This window comes from Merops nubicus, unplaced genomic scaffold (genome assembly GCF_000691845.1).
Source record: "Merops nubicus isolate BGI_N331 unplaced genomic scaffold, ASM69184v1 scaffold10029, whole genome shotgun sequence".
Lineage (NCBI taxonomy): Eukaryota > Metazoa > Chordata > Aves > Coraciiformes > Meropidae > Merops > Merops nubicus.
The window spans coordinates 12,001-30,684 of NW_008633034.1; the positions used below are offsets into that span (position 1 = coordinate 12,001).

Genomic DNA, 18,684 nt, shown 5'->3' on the forward strand with positions numbered 1-18,684 from the left:
GAGCTGGCAAATATTGACACTCACGCTTTGTCTCCCTAGCAATCAGAAACTGACTCAAACAAAAGCACTGAAAAGGTTCTGGCTATTGAACACAAGCAGCAGGCAGAAATGAGGTTGATCTGAGATGACAAAAAAGGAGAAAATCCAATTTAAGCACTACCTACAAGTTCTTCTAAAATCAATCAATTTAGAAGTTTTTTCAAAAATATTCTATACTTATGTATTAATTTATATAAAATATTAAGTATACTAAATAGATTATATTTATTTATATCAGAGGAAAAGGTTTCATTGCTACAAATTTGTTGGATTCAAGAAGGAAGCTAACTGAAATAATAAAAATAGGTTTGCATTTTTCTGTCATTGAAACAAGTGAAAAAAATGTCAAAAGACCAAGCAGACCAATCATTCCTCATGGTAAACGTAATGAACCCTGTCTTTAGAGAAGAGTTACTTCTCTTGAAAAACTACAGAGAAATCAAACTGAGCAGTAATCTGTTCAAAGAGATGACGTGACAATCAGGTTTATGGACTGCTTCTATAATTCTACATACATTACATTATAATTGTAGAGATACTTTAAAACAAAATTTTAACAGTACCATAACGAAGTATATTTCTTAAGCTGTGTGTGTAAAATACCTCCTTCTTTCAGGAGCTAAGAAGCTTTCTGCTCATGTCCATTTTCATCTCACTTTCTGCTTCCTAGACACCAACTTCTTTCTATTCTATATTGTGTAACAAATAGTTAAAACTTCCTAGGGTAACAGCTTTCCACTTCTATTTAGTCTGAAGATGCAGCTCCTATTTCAAGTCTGGAGTTATTCTCTTTTTCCCAGACATAAAACACACTTTCTGACAAATTGTGCCTCTTTTATTTGATCATTATTAAAATGACAACTCATCCACCCATCACTTTGTATATGTGAAATGCCTGTACATGTCAAATAGAAGATGACTGACATCTTGAATGAAACAACGTTTGTTGCTATAAACAACACCAAGCACCCTCGGAGACTTCAATGGATTTAATTAACAAACTACTTAAGATTTTTAAGCAAAGTTAAAAGATAAATTAAAACAACAAAAAGTCTCTCACACATTCTGTTCAGCATTTTCTTCCTTTGCTTTTTCTGCCTTTTGATCTTCCTGGGGACTATCTATATCTGAAATGGAGACCTGCTGCAATATAAAAAGACATCTGAATTTGTAGATTTTTATAGCCCCCTTCTGCTTCAATGAAGTATTACCTTATTAGCCTAAGATACTTTTGATTAACCAGACACTTGAAAATATTTGATGGAAAAATAATCAAAATTATGTGCTTATTGGAGGAAGTTATAGGTCAGAAATAATGAGATATCCCAATGATTCATCTGAGCATCTTTCTTTTAATCTCATTATTATGAGTTCTTATTTTAAAATTTGTATCCATATAGTATCCTGTAAACATATTGTCCTAATCTGGCAGCCCCTAGTTAAAGATCAAAGTGTTGTACTAACCCTATTATACACAAACTATCTGCAGACTAAGAAGTCAAAACAAAAGCAGAACTTCAGATTTGCCACAGATGAACTATAGTAAAATGCATTGTAGAATTTAAGACCTCAATATCATTGTTATTTCTAATCCCATTAAAAGTGAATCTCAAGTGCAACAGGCAAGTAAACTAATGGCAGTGGAATTCACATTTCAGCATAACATCCCTTGGCCAATTTTTTTTAAAAAAGGGTATTTATAACCAAAGATGATGCATGAAAAAACAAGGCTTATTTACAGAACCAGATACAGTTTTCAGATAGGAGCAAAATAAACATTTTTATATATTTAACTCTAAAACATGCAAACATGTGGTAGCCTTTACTTAATCACCCTGTGACAACTTCAGAGACAGCTTTTTTTTTCCTAAAGAAAATAAGCTTTCTAGTATAAAACACGCACATAAAATCTAGTATATAACATGCACTATGAACCAGAAGACCATTTTTTTTAATTTACATGCTTTTGTATGTATATGTGCATACATAATCCTATATATTTATATGCAGTGTTATACACTACATATATTTTATAGATTTAATGTAATTTTTATATATATGATTATATAATAGTCATATACACAGTTTTACAAACACTGAAATGGTTTTCAAAAGTGCTTACAGCAGATCTCACTTTACCACTATTCAACTACTTGTGACTTACTATTTATTTAAGCAAGGAAAAAAATTAATCAATTCTAAAAGTGTTAAGCCTTCAATTCCCAGGACATTTTCAAAAGACTATTCACAATCATTTGACATTTCTATACATGATGGCAACTTGCCTTTCTCCTTTGATGTTCTACAGGTTTGATCTTTACAGAGCTACTGGAACTCTTTGGAGTTTCATAAGGCTCCTCAAAGAGCTCTACAGAAAAAACACAATTACTCTAAATCAGAAAAATACATGACATATTGCACTTCATGTGGTTTCTGCAAACTGGTCACAGTATTCCACTTTTTCCCTAGCAAGGAGAAAGGGGCTGAGAGCCACTGAAAATTTTGTGTTATTACTATTGATGAAGCATGCACCTGAAGGAAAAAAGCTTATTTTCATGGTTGGAATATGATAAACTTAATCTATGCATACTCCACTCTTAAAATTTTCAAATCATATTTTACAGTTGCATGAATAATTTTGGAATGGAAGTAAGGAAGAGAATGAAATACCTTAATCAGTGTCCCATGTCTATAGCGAAAAAGTTAAATAAATTAAAAACTGACCAGAAATTCTTAAGAAAGCAATGGTACAAAATTAAGTTATGACATTAAATGGATACAATAATAATTTTAATAGAACGGTGAAAATGTATTTCCATTTTTAAAATTAAATAAACAGAGGGACATATAACCCTACTCAGGCAAAGCTCTGTTTTATACGTTGGACCGTGTTGAAAGGATGTATTGTAAAAACAAACCTCTTTCTGATGCCACATCTAACTCCTGAACAAATGGTCCCACTTCACTAAGATCTTCAGTCACATGAGGTACAGAATAATTCCCATGATTAATTTCCTTATCAACATTTTTTGAATTTGTAGACACTCTGGTAATTTGAATTAGAAAAGGTAATTAACAATAGAAATTATAAAAATATCTTAGTTTAAGTATGCTTTTTCTTTCAGATTGCTGGCTAGTACATAATTGTAGACTAACACTGCTGTGATGTTCGTGTAAGTTTGCTCCCTGAATTTCACTTAAAACAAGGTGAATTTTTTTTTTTTTTAATAGCTGTGATACTTTAGTGGCATTAATGGTGCAGTCTTTCAGATGGGCTGCTACCAGAAAAAAGGAACTGACACTTAAAACATACAAAAAAAATGGAAGACAAACTGCACCATGACTTCAAAATCGTCTGGATAAGATTACATATCTCTCTCCCACAGAAACTTGCTCTATTAAAAAAAAAAAAAATTACTGTCAGAGAAAACAGGTTTCAGAACACTAACACCAAAGATTTTTTGTTTCTTTAGTGGAGAAGATGAGGAGAAATGCCACAGAGGACTTCAGGCTAAGGAACCTCCATCTTCAGAACTGTATAACATACTAAGAAATAAAATATTTAGTGCCTTTTCCATCTATTTTTCTGACATGGACACATATGAACATAGGTAAATTACAGATCCAGGGAAAAATAAACATTGTGAACTCTCACCTGAACACAAAGAAAATGAAACTAAAGAGAGTGGAAGTTATTTGAATTCTTTGAAAAACAATGATAACAGTCATATTAGAAATCCAGATTCCAATTCCGTATCACTAAGTTTATAAACAACGATGTACAATTCAGTTCATATGCAGCAGCTACATGGCTTTCTACCTAGAGGCATGTCTGCAGATGGAAAATATTTAATCTGCTTCATGCAGCTGCAAAATATATGCACGAGTTTGACTTTGCACTCAGAATTAAACATGTATATAACATATTAAACAGTAGAGCTCTGCCTACGGACATGCTGCTTAGTTGAAGAATTATGACCAGATAGAGTTCTTAGGTTAAAAAAAAAAAAAAACAGTTTTACCCCAAACTGCTTTCATGAAGGTCATCATAGGCTTGAATACTCTGGTCACCAGGAGAAGGACTGTCCAGTATGGAAGAACCTTCATTCATACTACTTACATCTTCTGTCCTAGACCGGACTTCTGATAGAGCTGGAAATTCTTTTGGATATTGATTATCTGGACTCTATTAACAAAGTAATAACAATGATAATGAAAATTCACTAGCTGAAAAAAAAGACACCAAATACCTGAAAAAACCCTAACAATTTAATGTAGTATGTTTATCCTTAACTTCATATCCTTCTCTCTATCACAGAACTAAGAAATTCTGGATTTACAGTTGCCTGTGCAATCCGAGTTTTGCCCCTTTTTGCATTAAGTGAAGTAATGATCCTATGAATTATCCAAAGGAAACAAAGTAAGATCATTTGTCAGTGTTAATTGTCAAAGACACTGTGTGAAAATTAAATATACTCTTTACAAAGGTAAGATTTGGACTTCATCACGTGTAACACAAGACTCTAAAAATATCACTGAAGATGGTATGAAAGGTAGAAAGGCATACATAGTCATGTGGTTACATGCACACACACAATCTTGGCAGTAAGTTGTCACGTGGCAGTAAGGTGTGACTTGTCAGAAAACAGGAAATATAAACCAAAAATCAAGAAAAAATCGCTTTTGATCTGGGAGAAAAGTTTTCTCAAGGAACCCCCACAACCCTCTCCCCTCACAGCCTTTCATGTAGACTTGATTAAAGAGCCTGTATCAGTTTTCTTTAAATATAAAATAATGCAGTACTCATCAGGTTCTTCTGGCAAATCTTTTCTTTCTTACTAGCATACATTCTCAAAATCTGTGTAACAGTGCTAAATAGAAATTCAAAATTCACTTTTCACTGATCTTTAACTAGTTTAAATACTCCAGACAAATGAATCAAAATTCAGGTCTCCCAAGAGAAACTAGTTCTTCATTCTTTGTCTTGTTTTTAGATACTCTAAAACTAGGTTTCTTCAAAGATGATGTCAGTAACAAGAAAGAACTGCCAAACTTGTAGAAACTCAAACCGCGTGGTATCTAGACAAATAAATAAGATTTTAAACAGGATGTCTAAAACAGAACTATGAGACAAAAGATGTGCGCAATTTTCTTTACTGGTATAACCTACTCACACATTTCATTGACACTTAGCCCATCCTCTTTCTTACCTGAAATTTTATGGTCTTTTCTTGAGATCCATCTCTGTGTAACTGTTCTAATAGCCAGAAAGAAGTAAGGACAGCAGCTGCTGATGTTTTAACATGTATCATTGGGGTAAACTCTTCTAAGGAGTCTTGCTTATTGGAACCACAGAGAAGTCTTTTATCAGACCATCTGACCATCCACTCAAGCAATTTTGCAATATTGTTCAACGTACCCACCAATTTTATAGTTAGTTCTTCTCCTGGTAGAGTATCAACTGTATCAACAGTTTTGTAAATGTATTGAGAAGCTTCCTGACTTTGTAGGCTAGAGAAAAGATGGTTAGGAAAGGTCTGGCTTGCTGATCCAACAGTGACTCCCTGACTGTCACTCTGAGGTCTGTAAATTGACTTGTGTTTTAAACCAAACAGTCCTTCATTCAGTCCTTTCAATAGGTTACGCACAGCAGGTTCTGTTGTCTGTACAATGGCTGGATTTTCTAAAATGTTTTGGCTTTCATTACAGATGGGCCCTCTTTCTGGATCACAAGAAGCCAGTGTGACAGTATAGCAAGATCCTGCTCTGAACACTCTTTGGCTTCTAGTTTTGCCTTGCCGGCGTTTCAGTGTTGTATGAACATCAAAAAAGAGAGAGTTTAATTCATGGTCTTGAAGAAGTCCAGAAAAGCTAGTAAGAAATGGAATTCCAACATCACTGTACTTTACCAGGTCTCTCTCAAGAATGTAACTCAAAAAGAGTTCTAAAAAAATAACGTATTCATCATCATCACGTTCAAATTCCCATGCACCAACTATGGGCAAATGAGATTGATTATGCCTGTCTTTTCCACAGGCTTTGTCTTTATGCTTCGTTTTCCCGTTAACAGCTTTCACCGTGAGTGTGGTACTTTTCCTGACTGTTTCTCCTTGTCTCTGACATTCGTTACCCCTGTAAGACCACAGACACAGATACTGTTAATGCCAAAATCCATTTTAAGAAGAACTGTATTTAAAAAAATAGTTCCTTTTCTTCCTCTGTTGGTAAAAATAGGAAATGACCAACCACAACTTTACATTAATACAACGTTAAGGGGGCAAAGTAAAAAAAACCAAAACATAGCAGTTCAGCGGTATCATATATGAATTTGATCATAGGTGATAATAATGCTGATAATAATAAATAATAATTTACACTTCAATAACATATTGGTCACATAGTAACTGACATACATATAACATTGGCAGTTCTAAGACTTGATAGATTTGCAATTTTTCATTTGATAAATTACTGTGACAACTATTCTGTTTGCTGAAAAGATAACTTTAACAGTAAGAGACAAATTTTTAAACTTTAAATAGAGCTTTCTGCTGTTTTGTTATACCTTTGGAATGAAGGTGTTTGAGTCCTCATTTCTTCAGTAAATAAAGCATCAGAAAGTGTATCTGCTGTGTCAGTGTCACTATACATGTGAGGATTTCCAACATCAGTAAGTGTGCTTCTGCTTAGACTAGTGCCTAATGAGAATCTATCATAACAGTGTTCCTCATCATCTGCTGCTCCATCTTCTGCTGGCTCCCAAATATTAATTTCGATGGGGCCTATGTTCCTTATTACACGTCTTAAAGCCTTCAGTCTCACTTCTTCTGTACTCTGTATAACAACAGACATCATTTCTTCACTTTCAGGACCCACTGAAATAAAGAAAACAGATTTTACATATAAGCTTCCCAGTTTTCAATCATTCTCTCAAACTGAGACATGAATGAACTTTTAATTATTTATTATAACATAGCCACTTAGAAATACAGAGAGAAACTGTGACAAAGTGAAGGAACACCACCAACTCAGAAGTCATGGTATTCTGTAATGTTATAGACATACCAGAAAGAAAATACAGAATTTGCCCCCAAACACTCTCAGAATTGTCTAACTGAAAAACATAATAATTGTTTTACACAGGGTCTGAAAGAAGGTGTTGCCACAAGTTACTTAACAAGCAGGGAAAAAACGAAAATTTTTTTACTATTTCCTGAAGAAGGATGCATGTTACCTTTAATGATACTATGTCTGAGTCGCTGCTGAAGTCCATGATATTTATCTCTTAGTGGAACTCTTACGTCTTCAGGATTAGGAAATGCTTTTACAAAAATCTCTGCCACCTACATAAAAGAAAGTATTTTTTCAAGTAGCTAACATACCTGTAAGGTACAATTTCCAACAGAGCTTGCAGCACTAGAAAGTCTAACCAGTAGATTTTACAAGGAAAAAAACATTTGTGATAAACTCTAGCATCTTTTACCTTTTTCACTGGTGGCAACTCTCCAAGCAGACTCAAAATTATGTCTTGAACTAATTCTTCAACATTCATGAACCTGCAGAAAGGAAGCATTCGACAAGCCCACTCCACTGCATTCAGACAATGCTCAACTGTGGAGGCATCATGCCCTTTCTTCTTCAGATCCTAAAAAAGACACCTTGCTATAGAAACGTTAATTAATATGTACAATATATTTCAGCTAAATTATGTACACATTGCAAACAGCAATGATTCTTCCTTAGCCAACAGAAAAAAAAAAAAAATCAATTTCTAACTTAATTACCAGAGGAGTACATGATGCTAAAAGACAGCTTAGGAAATCATTCCACTAACACTTTGCTGAAGAGTTTTTTTTGCAGCCATATGAAGCAAACCTTGAGGAATTTACTGAAGTAGCTGTAACTGATTAAATATACTGAACTACTAGGTGAAGTAAATTCTACTGTGACTTAACGTGCTCATAAATTCCTTCTTGGGAGTAAGACGGCTTTTAAGATGCATCAGTTTATTCTGTAAGAGTTAGTGGTTTCTATCTTGTTTGTCAATGTCACGCAAAGCACAGACAAATCAGACTACTCTGTTACTTGAAACAGTGTCATCCTGTTTATCTGAAGCTTGATTTTTCTGGTGAAGAGCAATTTTGGACTTGTTTTAAAAAGTAAGCAACCTTTACTAAGGACAGTTGAGTTGTGAGACTAGTTGGGATGAAAATCAATGTCTGTACTGTTACCAAATACAACAATTATCATGCTAGTATCTTCTTTTTCTTCCTTGACCTCTGAAATCAATTGATCAGGGCATAATTAAAGAAAATATTATTAAATTTTAGTATTTTCCATAATTATTTTCAAAAATCATGTCTACTTAATGCACAAAAATCCCTTTTATTCGTGTGATAAATACACATGGGTCAGGAAACATGCAAAATACCTTAATCTGTTTTGTTTTTTAAAAAGCAGTAAATACATAGGTAGATGACACATATAGAAACTATTGCTCTTCTGGCAGTATCTTTTCATCTGTGTTAAATACTGCACAAAAAACCAACAGAAATACTATTAAAAAGATGTCGTTCACATGGATAGTACCATTCTGTAGCACCAAACACTTACTGTACATTATAGCACAGTGCTAATTTTGTCTAATTAAGCAAATAAAAATTCTCACAGAAATATGCAGACCTTTAGAATTCTTCTTATAGCTTTGCACCATTAAAATGTATCTTTACTATATTACTAATATAATTACCTCACAATTGTTAATATTTTCTCTTGCTGTTTGGTACCTCCTACAGTTGTCAGATAACCTTTCACGCACATGAAACATCCAACACAATGCACATAGCTCTCTGAACCAACCTACAACACAAACATGCAAGGTGGTGAGATCCTACTTAAATAAATGAAATAAAACATCTTGATGGCTTTTAGCTAGAGAAAGGAATTAATATCTCAACAGTAGTTAAAGAAAAAAAAATTATTCTTGAGTTTTCAGCAGTGCTCTGAGGCTCTTTAGTTTCACTTAGCATTCCTGTTCTTTCACATCTGTCAGATCTATTACACACACAGCAATCCAGAATGGCAACTTTCAGATTAACATTTTTAGTAACTAACACAAAAACTGGAAAGGGAACATGTTTCTGCACACATTGCGGTATGTGGATTTGTACCTGTGCTCTTTTATCCAGCTCTAAATCATTCTATTTTATTTCATACAAACCTAAAATTTTACAAGTAACATCATCAAACTGATGGTCCCCAGAAGATGTAGATCTGTGGAAAACAGTGCGGAAGCTGCAGTAACGGAGCAAAGTCTCTGGGAATGGACTCAGTGAAGGCAGAGACCCTTTCACACGAATCTACAGGTGGTAAAAACGAAGAAATAAACAATCAAAGCCAGTTAAAGTTTTGCCTCTATCACTACTAAATGTGCAGTCTCTCAGTTACTAGCAGAATACTGCCAACATCAGCAATTCCCTTAAGCTTGCTTTCCATTTTCTTCAAGTTGGTATTCTGCAAATTCATTTAATGAAGTATGTTTAGTATGAGTTATGGCAGAAAAACTGATTTTGTTTCCATAGTACTCATGATCACCATGAAATACCAAAGCAACCAAGTATAGGAAGAACTAGGAAAACAATTAAGAATACAACTAAACCAAACACAGTGCAGGCTGCTGTCACCCAAGGCAGACTAGTTTTCCCTCCTGTTTCAGTTGGTACTTCAATTGCCTCCCAGTGCCAGCATTAGAGCAAACAGAAGGAAGTATCTGTCAGCCAGACCAGTTCCTGATCTGGATCACTGCATGAATGCTGGTGCAGGGGAGTTGAGGGAAGGCAGACAGACACCCCCTACACACCCTTCTTCAGCAAATCAACCATCTTTAAGTGGCTGTGTAACAATGCCCTAAGAAACACCTGAGTTTACACACACAAAAATTTTAATCAATATATTCTGAGCTTGGTTCTATGCAAACAAAATGCACACGAGCAGGAGATCCTGTGGTCTGTGCACTAACATGACCACTTTACCTGAAGTGAGTGAGCAGCATGTTCTCTGTTACATATTCAACCCTAAATGATCTGTAACACACTTACAGTTAACAGCTATAACTCTCAAGCAAAATGAGTCTCTTTCTTCCAAATGGAAAAAGAAATTAGTTTGTATGTTACCAAGTGGGTATGGAAAGACACGTAGAAGGATACACTTTATGAAATAGATACTCTGCATCTTTTAAGTTCTGGTTTTCTAAAAGAACTGAACACGGAGTGTAAAACAGAAAGTGACATGTAAAAAACATGACATCCAAGTTCAGATGAGACTGAACACTTCTGCCATGCAACAGCAAGCTTATCAGTAATATTTACAATTGATAATCAACTTACAAAACCCCAAGTTGAACACTTACTTTTTGCATCACTTTTCTTGCCCACTTCAGCTGTGCAATATACCACTGTGCTGCAGGGCAGGAGCAACGAGCAGCCCGGAAGAGCAAGATAATTCGCTGGAGAACTCCTGACACCTTCTGACGACCTTCTCTCTCAATTTTTAAAAGAATGTCATTGCAGTCTTCCTGGAAAACGCAAATTTCAAGACAAAAAGAAGCCCCCAAATTGGAAAGGACGTATACAATAAGGAATCTGACCTAAATGTTGTTTCTGCTTCTAACAATATTTCCTGTCTTCTTTAGAGCATGGATCCTTTATGGAAAAACACAGAGGCATATATACTCTCTTATCACTTTGGTTATTTTTAAGTAAAAGAATGGACAGAAAAAAACAAGACAGAAACATAAGCTGAAAGAAACAAAAGATCATGATTATTTAATAAATTTACTCAAAGACCCAAAAACTTGTATCATGCAAGCTTACTTTGCTGAGAGCAGCTGGCTGAGGACAGTATAACGGTGGTGCTGGAAGATAAAGCCCATCTGGAATTAAGCCATACAATTTTCTGCTGAGATCCTTGGCAGAATCCATCAAAAGCTGAAATGTCTCTGAGAGGATATCAGCATTTGCCATAACAGCTGCTTTCAGTAGTTCCTGTATTGAATTATAAAGAACATCTGCATCTTCCTCTTCAATGGGATCTATAAAATATTAAATGCAGAATCCAATGAATTAATTGGCTCAATTAAAACATGGCCTTTATTCTGAAATAACGAGACTGCTTTCTCAGAATTTGCATTCATCTGTTGCAATGTATACCTCACATCTGCTTGCTTCAAGATATGGTCTCTCAAACTTGGAAACAGTATTGCATTATTAATTTTAGTTGTTGCCAGATTAAGTGGAAAACTATTGCCTTTCTAGATAGAGAAATGAGCTTTTCAGAAGTGTATTTGCTTTGCCTAAAATTCTGGCATATCATTGTCACCAAGCATGCATAAACTAGGTATATTGTAAATGATTATAAAAACTCTTCTATCAGTGCACATGATGATCAATGAAAGAGAAATGTATTTGTTTGGTCTCTTTTACATAGTAATAATTACATTTTTTCCTCTATCCTAGAAGTAGCAGGACCTACAATATATATCCTTAATTTGTTCCTGAAATGTACATAATATTATACTGCTGTACTTCCATTTCTACTCCTCCTGCTTGTCTTGAAATATATACTGCCAAAGCTTTCCAATTCCTATCACACTTACAGATTATTACATCCAGCATGCATATGTGTGTGTCTGAAATAAAATCCTTGGCAATGGCAGTAGAGTTAGAGCTAGAAGGTCTTTAACCTGTTAAAGGCTAAAGATAGGAGACAGGAGGCTCTCCTTCACAGTCAAGGAGAGCCATCAGCCCCGGTGTCCAGGTATGGAACCCAACAAGAAGAGCCAATGGGAGTGACTCTCTTCACAACCTTGTGGATTGCGAGGGGTTACTGTCAAGAAGGACAGGACATACTATGTGGGGCAAGAGCTTTTTAGGATTGCACAAGGCTCATTATGAGATCTTTAGGAAAGAAACCAAAGGTTTGGCATGGAGGTGCAGCAGCCTCAACTCCACTGGGCCCTGTCAAGCACATGTCTCTTTTCCCAGATGAGGGGCTCCCTGTTCTGTGTGTCTGGGTACAGGATGGTAAGTGCCAGCAACTGGAGCAGACCCACAGGTCAGAAAGCCTCTGTGTCTTGGGATACCTGCAACCGCAGAGACTGCGTTAAGTAAACCAAGTGTCAGCAGCAGAGGGACCGCGGGTCAGAGTCACGTACCCACAGGCCAGCAAGCAGAGCGAGTGCAGTACGTGAAGGTATGAGTGCTGCCAAGTGCCAAGTCAGACTAACTGACGAGCAAGCAAAGAGCCTGGGGAGCTAGGGGTATGCAAAGAGACCACAGGAGCTGGTATTGGCTGGAGAGACTGGTGAAGATCCCGTCAGCTGCTGGAGAGACAACTGGGAGGCCTACTTGTGTATCTGCATGTCTCTAAGGACAAAACACGGGGATTTTGACACTTGGGGGACCAAGGAAGTCATCACCAGTGACCACCTGCCAGAAAGACACTGTGTACACAGGTACATGTGTCTCTAAGGGTGAGGCACCTGGAAAGACTGAGGATCCCTGACTAGCTACTGGAGGCACTGTATATTCCAGGCCTGCTACTGTGGGCACGTGTAGAGAGGCGGGAAGAGGGTATCTGTGAGTGGGTCTGTCCCAGAAAATGGAGTGGGGCTGGGGCTTTGGCCTCACAGATGTGGACACCAGCCACTTGGGAGACACAGCTTCTGTGTGTAAGCCCAGTTACTGTACATATAGGTATGTCTATGCAGACATTCATCCTCACTAGTAAGAGAGGGAAGGTTTGTTTGCACTGTCTGTGTGAGTGTTGAGCATGGCTGCAGGTCCTGATATGTGTGGCCAGCTTTATGTAGCTGTTGTGTATGGTTGTTTGAGCCTCCTGGAAATATATTTTAAGTCTTTTTATCTGTTGGTCCTAGGGGCATGGAGCTGTCAGGCTACAAGATACCACCCCCACCCCTTTAACAGGAAGTAAAGGCAAAAATTAAACACCATCATGTAACCAGTTTTAAGTATGATGACGCTTCCCATAGTGTTAATACATTTGCATTTGCTTCAGGGCATTTCACTGTTGTTCCAATGAAGCTTCATGTTTTTTTCTAAAATGAAATATCAAATATAGTCAAATAAGGTCTTGGCTGATACACATGAAGAAGGCAAGATTGATACAGTCCTTTTTTAGAATGATCAATGCCAAATCACAAACCCCTATAAAATTAAAGTATTTAAATACATTATAATAGTAATGTACACATGGGAGAAGACAAGGTTCTCAGACAGTGTATAAAACAATGTGCAGTGAAACAGCATGAAAAATAAACACAATTATTTATAATAATTTTAAGTACCTGTAAACTGCTTGTATTTAATACATCCTGATGTTTCAGAAGTAGCTGGCTGTCCTAACAAAGACTGTAACTTTTCCTGAAACGTCTGCATTGGTGATAAGCTTAATGGCAGGGGAGGCTCTGGGGGATAAGCTTAATGGCAGGTGATGCTCTGGGTTTTTCAGTCTGAAAGCATAAGAAGAAATTATTCATAAATAATTAAGTAAACCCAAGAAACAATTCATAAATAATGAAGTAAAAATAATTTAATGAAGCTCTGTTAAATAAATATCTAAGACAAAATAACTAATCTTAATATATTAAGTCCTACACCTAACAGGAGTCTGGGAATATGAATTTTTGATGAATAGGCTATGCCTTGCTACAATAAACTTCAGGAAAATAACACGAATAACAAAATACAGTATACTCATTCCAAGCCCAAATTTACCTTGAGAATTCACTGGAGTTCTGACAATACAGCTGGTAAGCTATACCAATTGAAACAGACAGTTTCCAGTCCCCAAGTCTGTGTGTTAACCACACAGCCTCTGGAATGAGTCCACCAATGAAGAACAAATCAAGAGCATATTCAGCTGTCCACACAGATGAAAGGTTCTGATCCCTGACAGCTCTAGTAACCAAACAGTGTTGCAGTGGAATAATACGAGGAGGTAAGTCTACGATGAAAAAAATACATTTTGAATTTTAAATAAATCTGCATGCTAGCATATGAATAATCTAGAATTCACACATTCACATTAACTTTTGAATGAATTTCAGTATACAATTGCTGTTTATTAGAGGGCTGCTACAGGGTTTATCTGTAGGAGGCAGCTGCAGCTCATGCTGTGATACAACGCTGAGGATAGAGTTGGCTCTTCTGCTTAATAATGTGGTACCTGAAAGCATGTACAAAACTTGTAAGTTACTTTTACTTTGAAGGTTTAATCACACTGATAGAACATTTCCAAGTACCCTATACATGCTTAGGATATTTATGAGGGTACACCTAAATGGAAATTCTGACGGTTTTCCTAGCATACTCATGCTGCTTGTACATGCTGTGCTGCTTATGGCAGAAAGCACGAGGTTACAGTGTGTTCTTGAGAAAGAACAGTACATTATTTTGAAATAGTGTGTTGAGACAAACTGAAGACAAATCTATTATCTCCCTGTTTCTTGATTTTTGTATTTGTTTCCCAAGGTTTCACTTCTTGGTTTTCCTGGAGAGTTGCTGATCAACAGTAATTCGAAGTCGTCCACAGAATCATACAGTTGTTTATGGGAGTGTGTTACAAGCCACCCAATCATGACAGTGAGACAGATAAAATACTCTACAAGCAGTTGGGAGAAGTTCTGCATTCACTCCCTCTTGCTCTCATGGAGGGCTTCAACTTCCCAGATGTGTGCTGGGAATACAATAAAGCAGAGAGGGAAGAGTCACAGAGGTTCCTAGAGTGTGTGGAAGAACTTTCTGGTGCAGTTGGTGAAGGAGCCGACTACAGAAGGTGCCCTCTTAGACCTGCTGCTTGTGAACCAAGAAGGACTTGTAGGAGGTGTCACAGTTGGTGGCTGTCTTGGGCTTAGTGATCATAAAAATAACACACTTTAGCAAGGAGTGGGTCTAGGAGAACTGCCTCCTTGGACTCACACAGGGTGGACTTCGGCCTCTTTAAGAGGTTGGCATTGGTTGGCAATGTCTCTTGGGAGACCACCCTGAAAGGCAAAGGGGTCCAAGAAGGCTGGATAGACTTCAAGAGGGAAATCTTAGAGGCACAGGAACAGGCCATCCCCATGTCCCAAAAGGGGGGCAGGCAGGGAAGAAGACTGGCCTGGAAGAATAGAGAGCTTTAGCTGGAAGTTAGGAACAAAAGGAGAGTCTATAGCCTTTGGAAAAGGGGGCAGACCACTTGGGAGGGTTATCAGGATGTGGTGAGGATACACAGGAAGAAAATGAGAAGGGCCAAAGCCCAGCTAGGGCTCAATCTGGCCATTGCTGTAAAGGACAACAAAAAAGGGTTCTATAAGTACATTGACAATCAAAGGAGGATTAGGGAGAACCTTCAGGAAGGCTAAGGAGACTCTCCATCCTTTATTAGATGTGGGGGGAAACAGCGTGACAAAAGCTGGGAATAAGGCTGAGGTACTGAATGCCTTCTTTGCCTCAGTCTTTTACAGCAAGGCCAGTGGTTCTCCAAGTGGCTGGCACAGCTGTGCAAAACAGGGATGGGGAGCAGAATTAAGCCCCCATAATAAAGGAGAAGTGGTCAGTGACCTACTGCACACAAGTCTAAGGGATCAGATGGGATTCACCCAAGGGTACCAAGGGAGCTGCAGAAGTGCTCACCAAAACACTTTTCAACCCGTTATCAGTAGTCCGGTGAACTGGGGATATCCCAGTGGACTGGAGGCTAGCAAATGTGACACCCATCTACAAAGGCTGGAAGGAGGATCCAGGGAACTACACACCTGTCACTCTGACCTTGGTGTCTAGTTGAGAGCATGAGTCCTATGAGGAGCAGCTGAGGGAACAGGGGTTGTTTAGCCTGAAGAAAAGGTGGCTCAGGGGAGACTTTGTCACTCTCTAAATACCTGAAAGCAGGCCGGAGCAAGGTGAGGGTCAGTTTGTTCTCCCAACTAACAAGCAATGCTAGAATGAGAGGAAGTGGCCTCAAATTGCACCAGAAAAGGTTTAGATTGGATATTAGGAAAAATTTCATCACTGAAAGAGTTGTAAAACCCTGGAACAGGCTGCCCAGGAGTTAACAGCTGGACATGATGATCTTAAGATCTTTTCCAACCCAAGTGACTCTATGATTCTATTTTATGTATAACTTAATTCAATTGCACACTATTAACTTGAAACACCAAAATCATTTCCAATAATCAAGAGAAACAAAACATTAATCCTGCACACAGACACGCGCTACTCTGCAAAAAAGCTGAAAGAAATAAGGTATTTTATCTTTACAGTTAATGGTGCTGAAACTATAAATCACCAAGTTAAGACATACCAGACAGCATTTATACACATGTAAGGAGTTCAGCACAGCAAATTAAACTCATTTTAGAGAAAATACCTTGTTTGATGTGAAGCGGATGCAGGATGTCAACATTGTGTGGGGGAAAGACATAGAGCAGCTGATTTGTGAAATAGGCAGCCATGAATCGTGCCATGGATCGAACCACAGCCATAGCAGTTTCAGTGTGAATATCTGTCACCATCCATAGTTCATGATGAAAATACTTGGTATCTAAAAAATACACATGTCAAATGAAAACGTTATGAAGAAAACAACTGCAAACTTGAATGCTAAAATTGTTTAATCACAGCTTGTAAGACTTTTTCTTTTTAAACAAGCCAACCATGGTATTACTTATGTTCTTGACAAGCTTTCATATCTCACAGAGATTAACCTTTCACAGTAATTACACATTATATTAAAAAGTTTTTATACCAGGTCTTTAATGACTAGAGATGGATCCCTAGAGTCTAAATTTAGATTACTGATGAGTCAAAAAAAAAAGTTTAAATTCAGAAATTTAGATGTCATACTCAATTTCATAGGGGAAAAAAAAGTTACAAGCATCTCCAAAAAAATCCCACTGTAAATTTAGTACTGGTGACCAGTCTAGGACTGGGGACACTAATTTATCACGTTGTATCATGTAAAAATGTTAAATCAGTATAAAATGAAATCACATAATTTCCCCTGTATTTTTCTTATCCAAAGTCTTTCCTTGAGCAGATATGAATCTAAGAACAATTAACAGGTCACACTTTCACTATTAGTCATACAATTAAAGTTGTCTAACACTTAATCCAACAAAGTGCAACTGAAAGAACATCTGAGGATCAAAAAATATCTTTCAAGTCACTGAAAACAGATTTCAGTCCAGTGTAAAGAGAAAAGGACAAAGCGTGTGTAATTGTACAGGAGTTAGAGACTGCATTATTCACACGGTATCAACACACCTTATGACACTTATATGCAACATAAACATACCAGAAAATTTTTCCATCTGACTCACTGAGAGCTGTGATCTCCTTAGAATTTCTCCTACCAGATGATCACAGAGTCCCTGAGCCTCACGCAAGTTATATTGATAGAGGTGGCAAAATAATATCGCAAGATAGTATCTACTCTGAAGATAAGATGCTCTCTTTCCTCCTAAATTAAAAGAGAAAAAAAGGCAGAAGTGCAATTAGAAAAGAAGCAATAAACACAGAGCCAGATACAGAAGGTTTGAAAGTACTATTTGCTCCCTCTCCACAAACATACCTATGAAAACATGTACTCTGAAGAGGAGCAGAACTCAGGAGCAGTTACATTACAAGGTATGATCCCCCTACAACCTCTAAGTTACATGTGAGTTAATGTTTATCCACAACAGTTCTACTTCTAGAGATCTGGCAGTTTTCAAAACAATACAGTGTATAATTGTTAAGAAACAAAGACAGGAGAGCTCAAGGGAGCTTAACCTTCAAAGAAGGGATGCCTAAACCATAACTAAATTGCTTAGACATCCTCCATGCTTACAATATCGTGAATGCCTTCTGCATGAGCTATTCCTCATCATAAAAACCAGCAATTTTTTTTTTCTCATGCTACCTGGGAAGAAACTCTGGAATATTTGTTTCAAATTAACTCCTAAATAAACTCCTGCCACATATTATTTTGTTTCTCCACAAACGGTAAGTCTTTTGACGTTACTGCTACTACAGGAATTTCTGTTATTCTGTTTTTGATTGCCTCTTTCTTGCTCAGAGTTTTTTCGTACCAAGTACTTCATAATGACAAGAAAACTCTTGATATCAAAATATAAATGCATGCAGTTTTCTCAGGAAGCAATCAGACTTAGCATTTTGACTGGTCTCTACTGAAATACCAGCTTAATTTCAAATATGCATCCTTCACGTGTCTTGCCCCCTTTTTTAAAGGACAGAGTCACAAAGATTATACAGCTTACCCACTCCACCCTTAAAAATTACTTTACCCCTTACCTTTTGCCTTGACTTCACAAAGAGACCTTTTCCAAATGTCCACAGATTCTCTGTATGAACCTAAAAGGAACTTCTCCTCACCTATAAAGGTCACATATGTAACAAATTAAAAGGGAATGTGTAGGAAATTAGGCTACAACCATATACTATTTGCAAAATAAGCATGCTACCTTAAATCTATTGCATGAGGTTACACTCAACTAGAAACTTGGTTCAGGCTGACTACAGTCATGTACATGGCATGCTCATGCCCAGAGTGATCACAAGGGTTGGACAGGCTTTCTACACAGAAATC

The 18,684-nt window shown here is 37.1% G+C and overlaps 1 protein-coding gene across 1 annotated transcript in view; it reads right to left on the minus strand.

The window, feature by feature from the left end:
* Nucleotides 1-18,470, minus strand: part of LOC103780420 (uncharacterized protein C5orf42-like) — a gene marked incomplete at both ends in the record, with an annotated part of 30,217 nt that extends 11,747 nt beyond the window's left edge. The window contains 18 exons of the mRNA XM_008948092.1: nucleotides 1,100-1,182; nucleotides 2,325-2,407; nucleotides 2,958-3,085; nucleotides 4,062-4,225; nucleotides 5,250-6,171; nucleotides 6,605-6,914; nucleotides 7,274-7,382; nucleotides 7,523-7,684; nucleotides 8,789-8,898; nucleotides 9,260-9,398; nucleotides 10,448-10,612; nucleotides 10,911-11,128; nucleotides 13,403-13,534; nucleotides 13,713-13,714; nucleotides 13,833-14,061; nucleotides 16,465-16,638; nucleotides 17,392-17,556; nucleotides 18,390-18,470. Coding sequence (XP_008946340.1) covers nucleotides 1,100-1,182; nucleotides 2,325-2,407; nucleotides 2,958-3,085; nucleotides 4,062-4,225; nucleotides 5,250-6,171; nucleotides 6,605-6,914; nucleotides 7,274-7,382; nucleotides 7,523-7,684; nucleotides 8,789-8,898; nucleotides 9,260-9,398; nucleotides 10,448-10,612; nucleotides 10,911-11,128; nucleotides 13,403-13,534; nucleotides 13,713-13,714; nucleotides 13,833-14,061; nucleotides 16,465-16,638; nucleotides 17,392-17,556; nucleotides 18,390-18,470 — 3,376 coding nt within the window. The remainder of the gene's footprint in view (nucleotides 1-1,099; nucleotides 1,183-2,324; nucleotides 2,408-2,957; nucleotides 3,086-4,061; nucleotides 4,226-5,249; nucleotides 6,172-6,604; nucleotides 6,915-7,273; nucleotides 7,383-7,522; nucleotides 7,685-8,788; nucleotides 8,899-9,259; nucleotides 9,399-10,447; nucleotides 10,613-10,910; nucleotides 11,129-13,402; nucleotides 13,535-13,712; nucleotides 13,715-13,832; nucleotides 14,062-16,464; nucleotides 16,639-17,391; nucleotides 17,557-18,389) is intronic.
* Nucleotides 18,471-18,684: the final 214 nt, after the last annotated feature.